Source organism: Scomber japonicus, chromosome 22, assembly GCF_027409825.1.
Source record: "Scomber japonicus isolate fScoJap1 chromosome 22, fScoJap1.pri, whole genome shotgun sequence".
Lineage (NCBI taxonomy): Eukaryota > Metazoa > Chordata > Actinopteri > Scombriformes > Scombridae > Scomber > Scomber japonicus.
Genome location: NC_070599.1, coordinates 1,229,800 through 1,244,890, shown reverse-complemented (window position 1 = coordinate 1,244,890; position 15,091 = coordinate 1,229,800). Strand labels below are relative to the sequence as shown.

At 41.7% G+C, this 15,091-nt stretch overlaps 1 protein-coding gene across 1 annotated transcript; it reads right to left on the bottom strand.

Moving 5' to 3' along the window:
• Window positions 1-282: 282 nt before the first annotated feature.
• Window positions 283-7,729, bottom strand: LOC128384346 (uncharacterized). Its single transcript, XM_053343899.1, has 4 exons — window positions 7,040-7,729; window positions 6,440-6,614; window positions 2,140-3,026; window positions 283-336 (listed from the first exon to the last, which is right to left on the bottom strand). Exons 1-4 carry the CDS (start codon window positions 7,727-7,729, stop codon window positions 283-285), a joined length of 1,806 nt encoding a protein of 601 aa, XP_053199874.1.
• Window positions 7,730-15,091: the final 7,362 nt, after the last annotated feature.

Below are 15,091 nucleotides of genomic sequence, written 5' to 3'. Positions count from 1 at the left end.
GTCCTTGCATTCAGAGTCTATTACCTGGTTTGTTTCTCCAGGGCTCTCCCGCAGAGGGCACCCCCTCTTTGAGGACTCTGTAACTACAACTGTATCACGAGCAGAGAAGCCTCCCTGCTCTCCATCTCCTGAAACTTTCAGACCTGTAACTTGGCCCAGTCCACCTAGCAGGAGTGAAAATATGAGTAATCGTCTGATTACCTGCAATTAACCTGCACATCCTCTCCGGCAGCTGGGGGGGCAAGTCTGCACCTTGTGGCATGAATCCATTCTGCCTTTCCTTCAACCTTTAATGCTGTCCTGGTTGTCAGCAGCACCTGGTACGGTCCTTTCCACCTAGGAGACAAAGACACTTTTTCCAGAGATTTGATTAGTACATAGTCACCCTCCTTAAAAGGATGAATTGGTTCCTCTGATGGTTTGGGGAGCCTCTCGGATACCTGCAAATGATATTTTCTCAAAATCTCTGTTGAACCCTTTTTTCACATAATCAGTCATGAACTCATCCGTCCAGAGCAAGGTAGTTTTGTGTGGAGTTAAAGGGGGGCTTGTCCCTGTGGACATTGGCCTCCCCATCAACACTTCATGAGGACTAAGTCCTGTGGTTGCGTTTGGTGCACTTCGAATTGAATACAACACCAGAGGTAGGGCGTCAGGCCATTTCAGACCCGTCGCCATTACCGTTTTAGTCAGTCTTTCTTTGATAGTTGCATTCATTCTTTCAACTTGTCCTGAACTTTGTGGGTGATAAGGAACATGTAACTGCCACTTGAATCCTAAAATAGCTGACAGTCCCTTTGTGATGTGTGATACAAAAGCTGGACCTCTGTCACTATCTATTCCCTGTGGCACCCCGAATCTTGGGATTACTTCCCTTAGAAGACACTTCACAACAGTTCTGGCATCTTCTTTCCTGGTTGGGAAGCATTCAACCCACTTTGAAAATCGATCAGTTATGACTAACAAATACTTGTAGCCTTGACAACTGGGCATATGTGCAAAATCTATTTGCATATTTACAAATGGACCTGATGGGGGTTCTAAATGGTCATGTCGCACAGTGCTGTTCTGTTTTCTGATCTGTTGGCATATCAAGCAACTTTCAACAAGACTTTGTGAGACCTGTGTGACACCCGGTGCAAACCATTGTGAGCGAATAACATCATTGATCACCCCTCTTCCGACATGTGCTGGTCCATGTGTAACACGTGCCAGAACATGTAGGAGAGCTCGAGGACAAACTGGTCGACCATCAGGGTGGAGCCACAAGCTAGACTCCGCATCAACTGTACAACCTTTTCTCAACCAAAGACTACGCTCCTTATCATCAGCGTGATTTTGCAACATCACGACATCATTAACGGAGGGTAGCGAAAATGGATGGACAGGCTGTGTGGAGGCACACTGACGTACCATGGAGGAAGAGGAAGTTGCTGCTTGTTTGGCTGCGAAATCAGCCATTGCATTTCCTCGTGAAACAGGATCATTTTCCTGACTGTGAGCAGCACATTTCACAATTGCAAGCTGGAACGGGCGCATAATGGCGTCTAGCAGGTCATTTACCAACGCATGATGTTGTAATGGCCTGCCAGACGATGACACAAACCCTCTCATTTTCCATAATTGACCGAAATCATGAGCTACACCAAAAGCATATCGTGAATCTGTGTAGATGGTGGCAGTTTTACCAGAAGCGATAATACAGGCCCTAGTGAGAGCATATAGTTCTGCTGCCTGCGCTGAAGTGCCAGGAGGCAGAGCTTGTGCTTCTAAAACCTCCCAATCATTTACTACTGCATAGCCCGCTAGGTGAACATTGTCAGATGGTCTGCTAGCTGACCCATCAGTGTAAAGAATCATCTCAGAGTTAGGTATTGGTGTCTGCAATAGGTCTGGCCTTGGTGATGTACACATATCAATAGTAGCAATGCAATCATGCTCAATTTCAGTTGTGTCAATCAGTGGGAGGAGAGTGTCTGGATTTAAGGGGGGTGAGCGCTTTAAAGTTATGTGTGGGCTGGAAAGGATAGTTGCCTCATAACCTGAACGTCTAGCTGCTGTCATGTGTTGAGTAGCTGATGTGTTTAAAATGTGTAATACTGCATGCGGAACATGCACGACACAGTCATGAGCCAGTACAATGGGAGCGGATTTATCAAGCAGAATAGCAACTGCAGCCACCGCTCTCAGGCAACCCGGCATACCAAGGACTACAGGGGTCAGTCGAGATGAATAGTACGCTACAGGACGGTAGTGAGACCCATGTTTTTGTACTAGAATGCCTGTAGCAAAGCCTTCTCTCTCATGTACGTGTAGATGGAACGGCTGATGATAGTCCGGCAATCCTAATGCTGGAGCCATGGTGAGAGCATGCTTTAAGTTCTGAAAAGCTTTTTGCATGTCATCAGTCCATTGAACTGCAGTGGGAGCTGACTGCAGTGTGGCTGCTCGCAATACAGAGTCCATAGCCGCATACTCATAAATCCAGTGTCTGCAATAGTTCGCCATCCCTAAGAATGAAAGCATGCCCTTCTTAGTTCTGGGGGGAGGCATGTTGACCAGCAGTTTCACCATTTCTGGTGATAGGAGGCGCTGTCCATCCTTCAGGAGGTGACCCAAATATGTGACCTCAGATCGGCAAAATTGCAGTTTGGGCAGTGATGCTCTATGTCCACACTCAGCTAACCTCTGCAGGAGCAAGATTGAATCAGTTCGACAAGCTTCCTCGGATGGAGAGGCTATCAAAAGATCATCTGCGTACTGCAGAAGTGTTGAACCCCCTGGGAAGTGGAGGTCATCAAGGTCTCTTTTTACCGCTGCTGCGTACACTGTTGGACTCTCAACATAACCCTGTGGCAAACGCCGCCATGTATACTGTTTGCCTTTGAACGTGAATGCAAACAGATACTGGCTATCTGGATGCAATGGTATAGAGAAAAAAGCTGAACATAGATCAATGACTGTGTAGTGTGTTGAATTGGATGGTAACGAAGCTAAAATCGAATTAGTGTCTGGCACAATGGGAGCTGTGGGCAGGGGCGCAACTACCTACTTTCTGAGGGGTATGCAGATACATTGCAGGCCCCCCCCCCCCCGCCCGGCACCCCCGCCTGAATTTTTTTTTAATGGTTATGTAACCCAGCTGTAATTTCAAGTAACTTTATGTTATTGTATTAGTATTATTTGTGTTTGTATTATTTGTATGATTTGAGTGAAATGCCCCTTTAAGGGTTAAGACGACATCACAGTCATGAGATTTACGATAGTGCCCCTAGTGAGCATCGCCAGCTCAGATGTGTGTCCTGATTCTTTCTCTCCATCCTCACACCTGAATGACATGAACTTTGTGTTAAGGAGGTTTCAAAAATACAGCAAGCAGTCAAACCACATGGACCTAACCCTAACCCTGTCCTTATTGGATATCAGTTACTGATTGGACGCTGCATCTGATCTGACTTATCAGATACATCACAACAGCACTGTAGTGTTATATCCGAGTGAAGACATTAAACCCAAGTGTATCACTCCCAAGTTCTATAATTGATCTGTTTTATGATTCACCATCTAGTTAAAAAAAAGATAACTGTCTGAACAACAAAATAACCACAAACCAGTTCCTTTATTTTTCTTGTCATGATCTGTTATATTGTAAATACTGATCAGACAACAGTAACCTGTTGTTTTACTAGGAGTAGCTTTAGCTAACCTGAATGTTTACAAGCCTCCTCTTGATACACTGACATAACTTACCTACTGTCTTTCAACCACTTTGAAAAGCTTTTTTTCATCCCTGCAAAATCTTTCTCTTTCTCCCTCTTCCGTTTTCCGTTTTCTGTTTTGTGCCCCCGAGAGCTTTATTTTCTGTCTCTCCATGTCATTAGGTCCCTGTCATCAAATGAAAACACTCCTGCTCTAGCGCGTGCTCGAGGGGGCGCGCACCGGCGCGCATAGTGTGGAGAGGCTCTCCGGTGCCTTCACCTCTCTCCCCGGAGGGGAGGAGATTATCGGAGGGGCAGGGGAGGGAGGCGGAGGGGCGCCTAATCAGTGACGTGCCTCTGTTATTGATCATATCATTTACTACACATGCACAAACGCTGTTAAATACAGAAAATGCAGACTCGAAATAATTTTACCCCCATCGCTTTGGCGCCCCCTCCATTGTGGCGCCCCTATGCGCCGCATATAGTGCATACCCACTTTTTGCGCCACTGGCTGTGGGCACGACAATATTATTAATAGCCTGCAAATCTTGCACAAATCTCCATTCATCTGGACGATTTGGTTTTGGGATGGGCAAAATGGGTGTGTTGCATGGACTGGAAGTTTGCACCAGTACATTTTGATCCAATAAAGATTGAATAACTGTTTCAATTCCAGTAATGGCTATGTGAGGCAAGTTGTACTGTCTGATAGCTGGCAATGTGACATTTGGTTTGAGTGTGACTTTATGAGGTGGAGCCGAATTCACAAAACCTACATGATTTTTATGTTTTGCCCATAAATATGAGGGAACCTCTGATAATTCTGATGGAGGCCCATATTCTGCAGGGTGAGGTGGCTGAAACAAAACAAATGTGCTCTCTGGTAACTGAGTGTTCTCACTTAATGATAACAAATACAGTTCCTCGCCCAAGTGTATTATTGTTTGGTTTTGAGAGGCTGTTACAGCTCCTCTCAGTGCTTGGCATCGAGCCACCATTTTACCAAGATGTTTTGCCTCTTTTCCGGGCGCAACAGCTACAGTGATGTGTGGAAATGAATCTTTAGCATCAAACAGTGTATGTTGTGTGTCAGACAGTCGGATTGGAATAGCGCACCTCTGCGGACCAACAAACAAACATTGCTCACTCTCCAACCCTTCTTGTTTGTTTAGAAAATCATTAGCCAATACCTTATACTGTTCCAAAGGGTTAAAGGCTGCTGTGCAATGACACGTCAGGAGAGGCCTCATGGCAGACATCAATGATGCACATGCTGGTGATGTTGTGGCAATTTTCTGAATGTTGGGCACTGTGAACATAGAAGACATGTTAAAATTTGGCAATGTCCAACAGTACAAACAATCAACAGAGGATTGCAAAAACTGAAATGCTTGGGCTGCTCTGTGATCAGGTAGAGTTAAAAACAGCCCTTCAGGGGTGCAGTGAATTGTTGCATGGAGCTTACAAAGCAAATCTCGCCCCATGAGGTTAATTGGGCTCTTTTCAGATATCAGAAAAGAGTGCTGTACATTTGTGCCTTCTACGCTTATCTCAGTTTGATGTGATAATGGCTCTTCATTAGGAATGCCAGAGACTCCGACTGTTGTGATAAATCTAGAGGTCGGAGTGCACACATGCTCAGAAGATTTTACTGTGGAGATAGTTGCTCCACTGTCCACCAAAATATCAACATTATTACCATTAACTTGAACTGACATCATTGGATCCTCAGAGGGATTTTTGGAAATTTGAATAGTTGCAGCTTGAATGTGAATTGGTTGTTCTGATCCTATCTCTCCATGGCCTCCCTATGCTTGATTGTAATATGTCTGCGATGTGTGCGCAGCCGGCTGAGGTGTGTGTGTGTGTTAGGAGGAGGAGGATGGGGAGGAGGAGAGTAAGGGTTCGGCTGTTGAGAATATTGGGGCGCCTGTTGGGGTTCGTATGTGAGGCGAAGCTGGTTTGGATTTATGGGATTACTTTGACACTCTTTGGCCCAGTGTCCCTTTCTTCCACATCTGCGACAATTTGATTTCTTTTTGTTGTACTTTCTGTGTGTGGGCTGCTCTCCACTCTGATACGGTGCCTGTTGCACCATCTGTTTAGACCTAGAAGTGGATTTTTCAGTAGTGAAAATACCACTCCTGTACATATCCATCAGCTTGCCTTTTGTTGTTTTCCAACCTATTCTTTGCCAATCTGGGGCTGACAGTTTGTATGCTGTGGAAATTTGCGGTTTCATATTTTGCAGCAAAATGTGAATGGCAAAGAGAGCATTCTCCTCTCGTTTCATTCCAGCATTATTATCCCACACTTGCATAAATCGCTGAAGAAATTCAGGCACACCCTCATTAAGACCTTGTACACAGTCAACCACTTCTGAGAAATCACACTGCGTTTTAGCACATTTTGTTATTGCTGTTTTAGCTTCATTGTTCATCCAAACACTCATAGGTCTGACTTGCGGCCACTGGCCATCCTCCGTTGCATCAGGGAAAACAAATTCATCCTTACACAGAGGCCAATGAGTGCCATATGTAAATTCAAGCAACATTTGGACATCAGGTATCAGACCGTTATACACCTTACATGTTTGAGACAACCACAGCCAGTACTTCTCAGCCTGTGTTATTGGATTTGAAGACTTTCTGGCTAAATCCAAAATTTCAGCAGGTGTCCATGGTTTGCAAACAGCTGTCTCCCCAATCATTATTTTAGGAGCATTAAGGAAACCTGACCCTGTGTCAGCCTGTTGTCTCTGTCTAGTAACTCTGGGTGATGTATTTGTACTCCCAGGTTTTCTGATTGTGGTACGGCAACGGGAACCTCTAGCACCTCTTGAAGCTTGTGCTTCAGCTCTCTCAATTTTCTCCCCGTCTGTGTCAAATTCTGATTCACCTTCACAGCTCTCATCTGATGCATTTGAGTCTCCAGCCTCAGTTAAGAGAGCTATCTTTGACTTTTTAAGCCAGTCTTTTGATTTCTTTCTTTCTAATCCTGATTGTCCAAGGCTACTCTTTTCTTTCGGCCTCACAGCCTGTCCTGTGTTCTCTCTTTTCCCTTTCTTCTGCCTCCAGCTTCTCTCTTTCCTGTCTGGCCCTAGCTTCTGCTAGCTCTTTCTCCTGTCTAACTCTATCTGCAGCTTCTGTTAGCTCTCTCTCCAGTTTGTACCTTTCTGCTAGCTCTCTCTCCTGTCTAACTCTGTCTGCAGCTTCTGCTAGCTCTCTCTCCTGTCTGTATCTTTCTGCTAGCTCTCTCTCCTGTCTAACTCTGTCTGCAGCTTCTGCTAGCTCTCTCTCCTGTCTGTATCTTTCTGCTAGCTCTCTCTCCTGTCTAACTCTATCTGCTAGATCTGCAACTCCTTCTCTATCTGCAGCTTCGGCTAGCTCTCTCTCCTGTCTAGCTCTTTCTGCAGCTGCTACTCTTTGTCCCTCTATCACTGCAGCTGTCTGCAGGAGGAAATCTGTATCGGCTGTGGCTTGCCATAAGCTGGCCTGTTCATCTGTGTTACTGTGTCGGGCAGGATTTGTTTTAGTGAGCTTGGGATAGTTGGAGACTGAATGTTTACTTTTCTGTAGCTCTGGACGTGCAAATTCAACATCTTCCAAAACAGTTAGCAGTTCTTGCTGAGAGGGAACTTTAGCTTGACGCTTTGCCCAATTGTGCATCATAGCTGTGGCACATGCACGCAAATTATCACCATGTCTTTGCTTAATGTTGGTCAACTCATTAGCTCTTGTCTGCAAAGCCGCTTCTAGCATAGGAATATGATGCGTCTCAACACGGGCAGCAATTTTCTCTATGGCAGCTTTCAACTCAGCAGAGCACTTCTCAGGCCTTTTCTCATCCACATGCACTCCATATCTCTGACGAGCCACAGTTATCCACACTCGCATGCATTCTCTCATGTAAGCATAGTTCCAGGATGGATTACCCCTGTTTGTGTTAACATTCCTCTCAGCCATTTGCAGTTTCTCTTTCGCAAACGACCCCTCATACGGCCACTCTGTGTCTGTCCAGTCATTCATGAGGGAAGAGAACGGAAACACAAAATGCCATCCTTTTAACCTGCCCACAACTCCTGCTGGCACATATGGAGAAAACATGTCTTGAAACTGTCTTGCTGGATCAGCTGGTTGTGCTGAACTTGTGTGTGCCTGTGCCTGTGCCTGTGGATTATCAGGTTGATTTGTCTGTTCCACATTTTCACTGGTGTTTCTTACTGTTTGACAATCTCTCTGTCTTCTAAATTTTGTTGAATCAATTTGTATGGTTTTAGACTCCAAACTACCACCTGCGCTGGACGTATCATTGCCCATTTTTTTATCACTTTACAACATCAGATAAAACATACGATTTCAACAGCATCTAGGACTCCAACTCCTCTTTTACAATAGCAGCAGTGTTGGTTTGAAGCTTAGAATATACGTGTATACACAAAAAACCGAGCCATGTTTCCCAAAGGACACAGAGCAGATAGTCCGCAATCTTGATTTAAGCGAGGTAGAGCCAATTACTATCCCCGAAAACGTCTTTTCTTACAGCTTAAATCTCATGCGGGTCCCTCTGTGTCGAGCTCAGTCCGAAGCTGGCCCAGAAACCAAAAACAGCCACAATGTGGCCCTACGAGGGGTCGAAAACACCCACCCCTCCTGACCCTCCAACACCACACACTCTGCTATTACAACCAATCGTTGTCAATCACACTGATTCGGATACAGTATCCATGTTTTAGTCAAATGGATATTTCGTCTGTGATCAGTGCCAATTGATGGGCTTTCTTACTTTTGTCAGTTTTCAAAATTAAAATCAAAAAGGTTCTTTTATTTTGATCTCGTCAAACAACGACATTGTTGGGCATAAATTCATAAAATTTGCACTTACCCAGTCGTTGTTATGTTGAGATCCTGTTCCGGTGACGCCAGTTTGATAGAGATTTTAATTATTCAGCCCATATAACAATGGAGAGAGAGTAGACAGAAGTCCAGGATGTCTTGTATTGAAAAAGGTTTATTTACTTGATCAAGGAGAAATGAGCGAATGATCAGTACACATTACATGGCCTGAAGCTTCCTTCAATTCTGAAGTTTCTCTCCTCCGGGGACAGACCTTAAACCACACAGATAACGTCCAGGGTTGAGCCATGCCCAAATATGGACAAATCCAACACATCTACAATATACAGAATTTAGTGTACTGGTCTATAGACAAAACATTGCTTAGACCTCACTCAGGACCTTTGTCCTACATCCAGCACTAAATCAAACCTCTGACTGCAGTTGCCTCTACTCCATTCAGGGAAAACAGTCAAACACATATCTGACCTCGGCTGCTATAGCAACACTATCAGAATGCCTCCTGTTTTCCCCAAAAGGAGCAGACTCACTATTTACCACTATCCCAAGGGGAGACAGTGTCTGTACTTATCATTTGGTGAGGCCTTGCTATGACCGCAAAGCCTAGTTTGACCCAGTGCATATTAATGATGGAAAATTCCCTAACAGCAGTGTGAGAGGCGTCATCCTGACGTGTCTCTCCGCAGATCTCCCCATGCTAGGATAGGGCTGCTGTCTCTCTCCCGGCCGGGAGACCTCATAGTCGTGTCATCCACACTGGGGGTTGTGTTCTGCGACGAGGCCGAACATCTGATGGGCGGGGAGTGCTACGCTGATCCTGGAACAGCTGTATCCCACAGTAACCACACTGGATCCGGCTCACAGGACCAATTTGTTCTGGACATTATTCTAAGGACTGTATATGAACTGGATGGATACACTTGTGGCCGCTGGGGGACATCAGTTAAAATGCATGAGTCCAGATGATGTTCCCTTAATTTCTTTATTGTAGATCAACAATGTTGAGGGTGGGAGTATGATGGATGATTATGTGTGTGTGTGTGTGTGTGTGTGTGGTTCTGTAACAGAATAAGAAAAAAACAGTTATCAGAACAGCCCATCATTTTAACTGTACACCGGGCTATCAGTAGTGGTAAATAACCAATGAAATAATGGTGAATCATCCTCTTGATTTACATCAACCGATAATATACACTAATAATATAAACATACACATGTGAGAGACTGCTTATTATTAGCAATTATTAGCTTAAGCGAGCTAATTGGTTAGCAGGATTATCAACACAGGAATAAACCATAATGAACAGCATAACGTGATTTGACAACCATAAACATTACACTCACTGGTATACGAACGCACACTGTGGAGCTCCCAACTCCCGACCGACAGGGCAACAATAATAATCAGCAAAGTCTCTCCCTCTTTCTCTGTGGCACGTTTCTACCTGATGTATCAGCTCACTCTGCTACGACTCCTCTGCTATAACTCCTTTCCGACAGCAGGGGGCGCAGCGCTGTCACTCTATACATTTCTGAGGCTGTCCTTCAGCACAGCAAAACCTCTGTTCTTTCGAAGTCTTGCGTTTTGACATGATGATAACTTTCTGTCAATGTCATATGACGTAGCAGCACATGGACCCTTGTTTATGTTTTTAACCAATGATATAAGCAGATATTTATCTGACACCGCTCTTAGCCAATCATTTGTTAGACCAGATATGTTGCTGCGTTGGATGCATTTTTTACAGTCTATGATTTGATGTTGTGCTGCATCCCAGCAAAGATGAACTTTGCACTAGGCACTTGAAGAGCCTAGTGCCTCAAAAGCCTAGTGCCTCAAAAAGGAGGACAAATACGTGTCCGGCTTGATGCTGCGCCGGATGCCGGACAGGGCATTGAAAATCCGGACTGTCCGGCCTAAAGCCGGACAGTCCCCTAGAGTGATGGCCCCCAGGTTAATTTTATGAGGCTAAATGATTATTGATTCCAGACCTTCACACACACAAACACACACACAAACACACACAACCACAAAAGACAAAACCCTTACATCTATCTATCTATCTATCTATCTATCTATCTATCTATCTATCTATCTATCTATCTATCAGGCCAATTCTTCAAGAGATAGTATTAGCAATCTTTTCCTTTTCAGAATTAAAGTCCTGAAAACATCTCTGTCAGTGATATTTGTGATTCCATTGCACCATAGTTTTCCATTATGGAACAGTTTTTCATGCTTATGGTTTTGGATTTAAGTTTGGTTTAAGCTTGTTTTTTTACACTTAAACTAACCACAATTTAATTTTCAATTCTATAAAGTCAAGAATTAACAAGAGAGAGATTATTAGATGAATACATGGTCAGAATCTCAGCAGAGGTTATGATAGGATGAGGATTTTCTTTCATTTAAACCAAATGTTTCTTCTTCATAATTATCTTCAAAAAGAAATACACAATTCACCCTTTCACATATAACATATAAGAAATGTACATGTGATGATCATTTACTGCATCATTTGGCCAAATGACATCAGAAGAGCTCTAAGAGTTCTCAGGAATAAGTTGTCAAAAGGTAACACACACTACTAATTTTAGCTCATCTACAAGCGCTCACCTTGGTGAATACTCCCTCTTGTGGCAAAGAGAAAGAACTACACTGTATAAAGTTAAGTTTGAACCCACAGTGAAAACTTTTAATTTAAATCTGGCCTTTTTCAGAGTAAAATTGATACAATGATTATTCCACCTTAACCATTATGACTATGGTGTCTGTCACCTTTACCCAAATCAGTGAGGATGACCCTGGAGATTGTCACAACAACTTTGTGAAGCTGTATGATGGCCCAGATACCTCCTCACTGCTTTTTGGACCTTACTGTGATCTTACTGTATGTAACCCAAAAATAATCACTATTTTAACTGTAATGTCACAGACTTAGAAGGATATTCACTGAATCTGATAGTGGTAGGGGTACATCATTTTGTGTCACTCCAATTTTTTGATTCAGTTTTCACAACTCAAGATTTAAATGACCCCACTTTATTTAATTTGCATGAAGTGTGGTCAGGCTGTTTTGCTAGATGTTGCACATATCTGAAAAGAAATGGAATTGAAAAGACAATGTTTCTGCTGTTAAACTAGGATTATTTAATAAAGAAAATACATTTTTGGAACTGCAAGTATGCATTTATCCTCCCTGAAGAAGACTGAAAGTGAGGAGATAGTAGTTAACCCTGTAAGACCCACTGTTGCAGAATTACATCATCACTTTTAACAATTCAAAAAAAGGTCTGAAAATGTTTTTTTTACATTTACATAGCTAATGGGTCCTATTATTTGTCCTCACAATGCTATAGGATAGAAGAAGTGTTTATAGGTCCGGTCATCTGGCCATGAACTCACTCTACCTGTAAACTTCCCGTTCAGCTCATTTCCTTTTATTTGCACGACTAGATTTGTCAATATTCAAGAAAGTTATTACAATGTCTAGAACATGTACATACTTAGTTATTTTGGAAAAAATCATCAAATTTGACTTAGAGCTGTGTATGTTGTAATTCTACAACGTTGGACCAGAGTGGTAGTCAAATTAGCCTGTGCTCCTTACACATTACACAAGGACACTTCTCACATCTTCACACATTGAAAAAAAATTTAGCAGAAATTTAAAGTGTTAGACCATTCATTGTAACTAAGTTCTAAATGTGCTTGTCTGTTAAATGTTTACTTAGTTTAGCTTGGACCATAATTAAACACATGACTAAATTATATGTGGTATTTATTGCAGTATTTGAAACTCCCTGTATCTTTGTAGTTTTTTAACTTCTTAATGATCCTGAGCTATTTTTCTGAGGGTTTGCCCAAGTAGCACCTTGTAGCATTAAGAGAAAGAAAAACAGGTTCTGAATTCAGGAATCTTGAATGTGAACCTCTAAGTGCTCTGGGGGGATGCATATGTTCCTTTTAGTATATATCCTTTTAAGTAGAGAGCATAATACTATCACTGCAAGTCAACATAGACTGGGATTAAGACAACCTTCATTCAAACCACATTGAAAGTGAATATGGCTAAAACATTTTGTAAATACATTTTTTCCAGTATTTTTATTAATAACTGCTCATTCATAAAACTATAATTGTTGTGTGATTATTACTCATGATATATACTGTTATGGGGCTAAGTAAGCAATCAACCCTGCAAATTAATGCTTATATGTTCTGTATATCCGTTCAGACAAAGTGAGTACAAATACCCAACCCTATTTCACAAAAAATGTACTAAAATGTAAAAAAATAGAAAACTCTTTCATTTCTACATCAGATGCCTCCTAAAACAATATCTGAGAGGTCAAAAAAAATGTTGCTCATTTTGTTCTATATCTGGGTCTTATGGGGTTAAAGGTCCCTTCCAGACATATTTCAAGACATACAAACATAGTCCATAAGAAAGTCAGAACACCTTATAAAAATTCTGAAGTACTTATTCTCCCTGATTTAAAAATCCTAAATAGTATTAGGATTAGTATAGCAATTATTACTAATTTCACAAGTTTAACTGTTGAACACATGTCTCCATTTCACTGAAAACTTTGTGCTCAATGCACTGACGACTTCACATATTCACATCACACCTGTGTTTATTGCATATTGGACCACCACTCAGTACGAACTAATTTGTGATATCACAAATCTGAAACTGAGATTTAAGGTGAGTACGGAGAAATTTTCACCCTTTAGCAAATTAATGTGAAAACAGATATCAAACTCATACGTCACTCTGCACATGAAGTTCAAACATTCATTAAATGGAACAATGTGAAAGGAAAAATTAGATATGTCGTAATCATTAAGATTTCAGTCCTGGTTAATTTGGCAAGTGCAATTTAATAATACAGCAAAAACTTATTGGGCAGCTGAAACAGGCAACTGGGTATCTGTTTGCAGAACAACCAACACAACTGACTGCATTTTAAGGAAGCCTACTAATAATTTTAGACACATTTATAATCAACTATCACTTTTGATGCTAACTATGGTGACAAATACAATGCATTTCCTGTTGGTGTTTTACTATAAGAATCAGCATATATTTCACCAGCTGAACACTTTTAATGTGAAGTGGCAGCAGTAAGAAATATTGGCATTGCATTTGGAGTAAGTAAATTCACCTCTGATGTGGCTATGGGAAAGTTAACAGTAAACTGAGGCTGATATGAAAGAGAAAGAGCTCAAACTAAAAACTGTACAACTGAATTACATGCTGCACACACCAGCACATGCAGATAACAGAGTTACTGCAGGCCTGCAAGACGATACAAATTCTCTGACTTGTGAATTCAGCACAATATAATTTGTACTGTCTCTGGAGCTGTGCATACATGTGTACACACACATACAGATGAAGCCATTCCAAAGTTCCCCTGTTTCCTTGATGGCTCCTTAGCTGGTCCCTGACAGGTCCTTGGCTGGCCGATAATGGGCGCAGGGGGGTAATGTGATCCTCCAGCGATTCCCCGACTGGAAATGCCCCTAAGCTGCTTGAGTGAAAACCAGCTGCAATACCTCATTTGTCTACGGGGAGGAGAAAAGACTAGGCTGTCCAACGATTTAAAAAATTTACTGGTAGATAGATAGATAGATAGATAGACAGATAGATAGATAGATAGATAGATAGATAGATAGATAGATAGATACACATTTATGTTTGTGTGTGTCTCTGTGTGTGTGAAGGTCTGCCAGGTGCCTTTCAAAGTATAAATTTGAGAATTAGTAATCATTTAATGTTATAAAATTAACCTTGGTGCCATCACTCACATAACTTTTGACCTGAGAACATAATAATATACATATGTATACGGATGCTTTGCATTTCTAATTTCTAGTCATTTCTTCATATTAAATTATATATCAAAGGTTTTCCAAATCAATCATCACTACAGTACTGTGATAGATGATAGATAGATAGATTGATTGATAGATTGATAGATAATTAGATAGATAGATAGATAGATAGATAGATAGATAGATGGATAGATAGATAGATCGATCTATCTATAGATAGATAGATAGATACACATTTATGTTTGTGTGTGTCCCTGTGTGTGTGACGGTCTGCCAGGTGCCTTTCAAAGTAAAGATTTGAGTATTGATACAATACAATAAAACTTCCTAAAAACATGTTTCCTGTCTTAATTGTTTCTGTGGATCAAAACACTTTCTGTTTGAATCTGTATGTGTCAGTGGCAGTACAGCAGTCAGTTGCCAGAGACATTTTAAGCATTACACAGTCACTTTTCAAATACAAAATTTCACCTAAAAAAAAATAAAATATATAAATATATATTATATAATATATATTAATATATTAATAACACACATTAACAGCTCATCTTGCTGTGGACAGTTTAAAAGTTCATAAAAATCAGGAGTGAGCTGAAAACGAACAGAAGTATAGAAACAAGCTGCAGTTGCTTCAATCAGCCACTGAGTGTCGCTGTCCGGCCACTCTGTAGGAGGCATTCAGGGACACT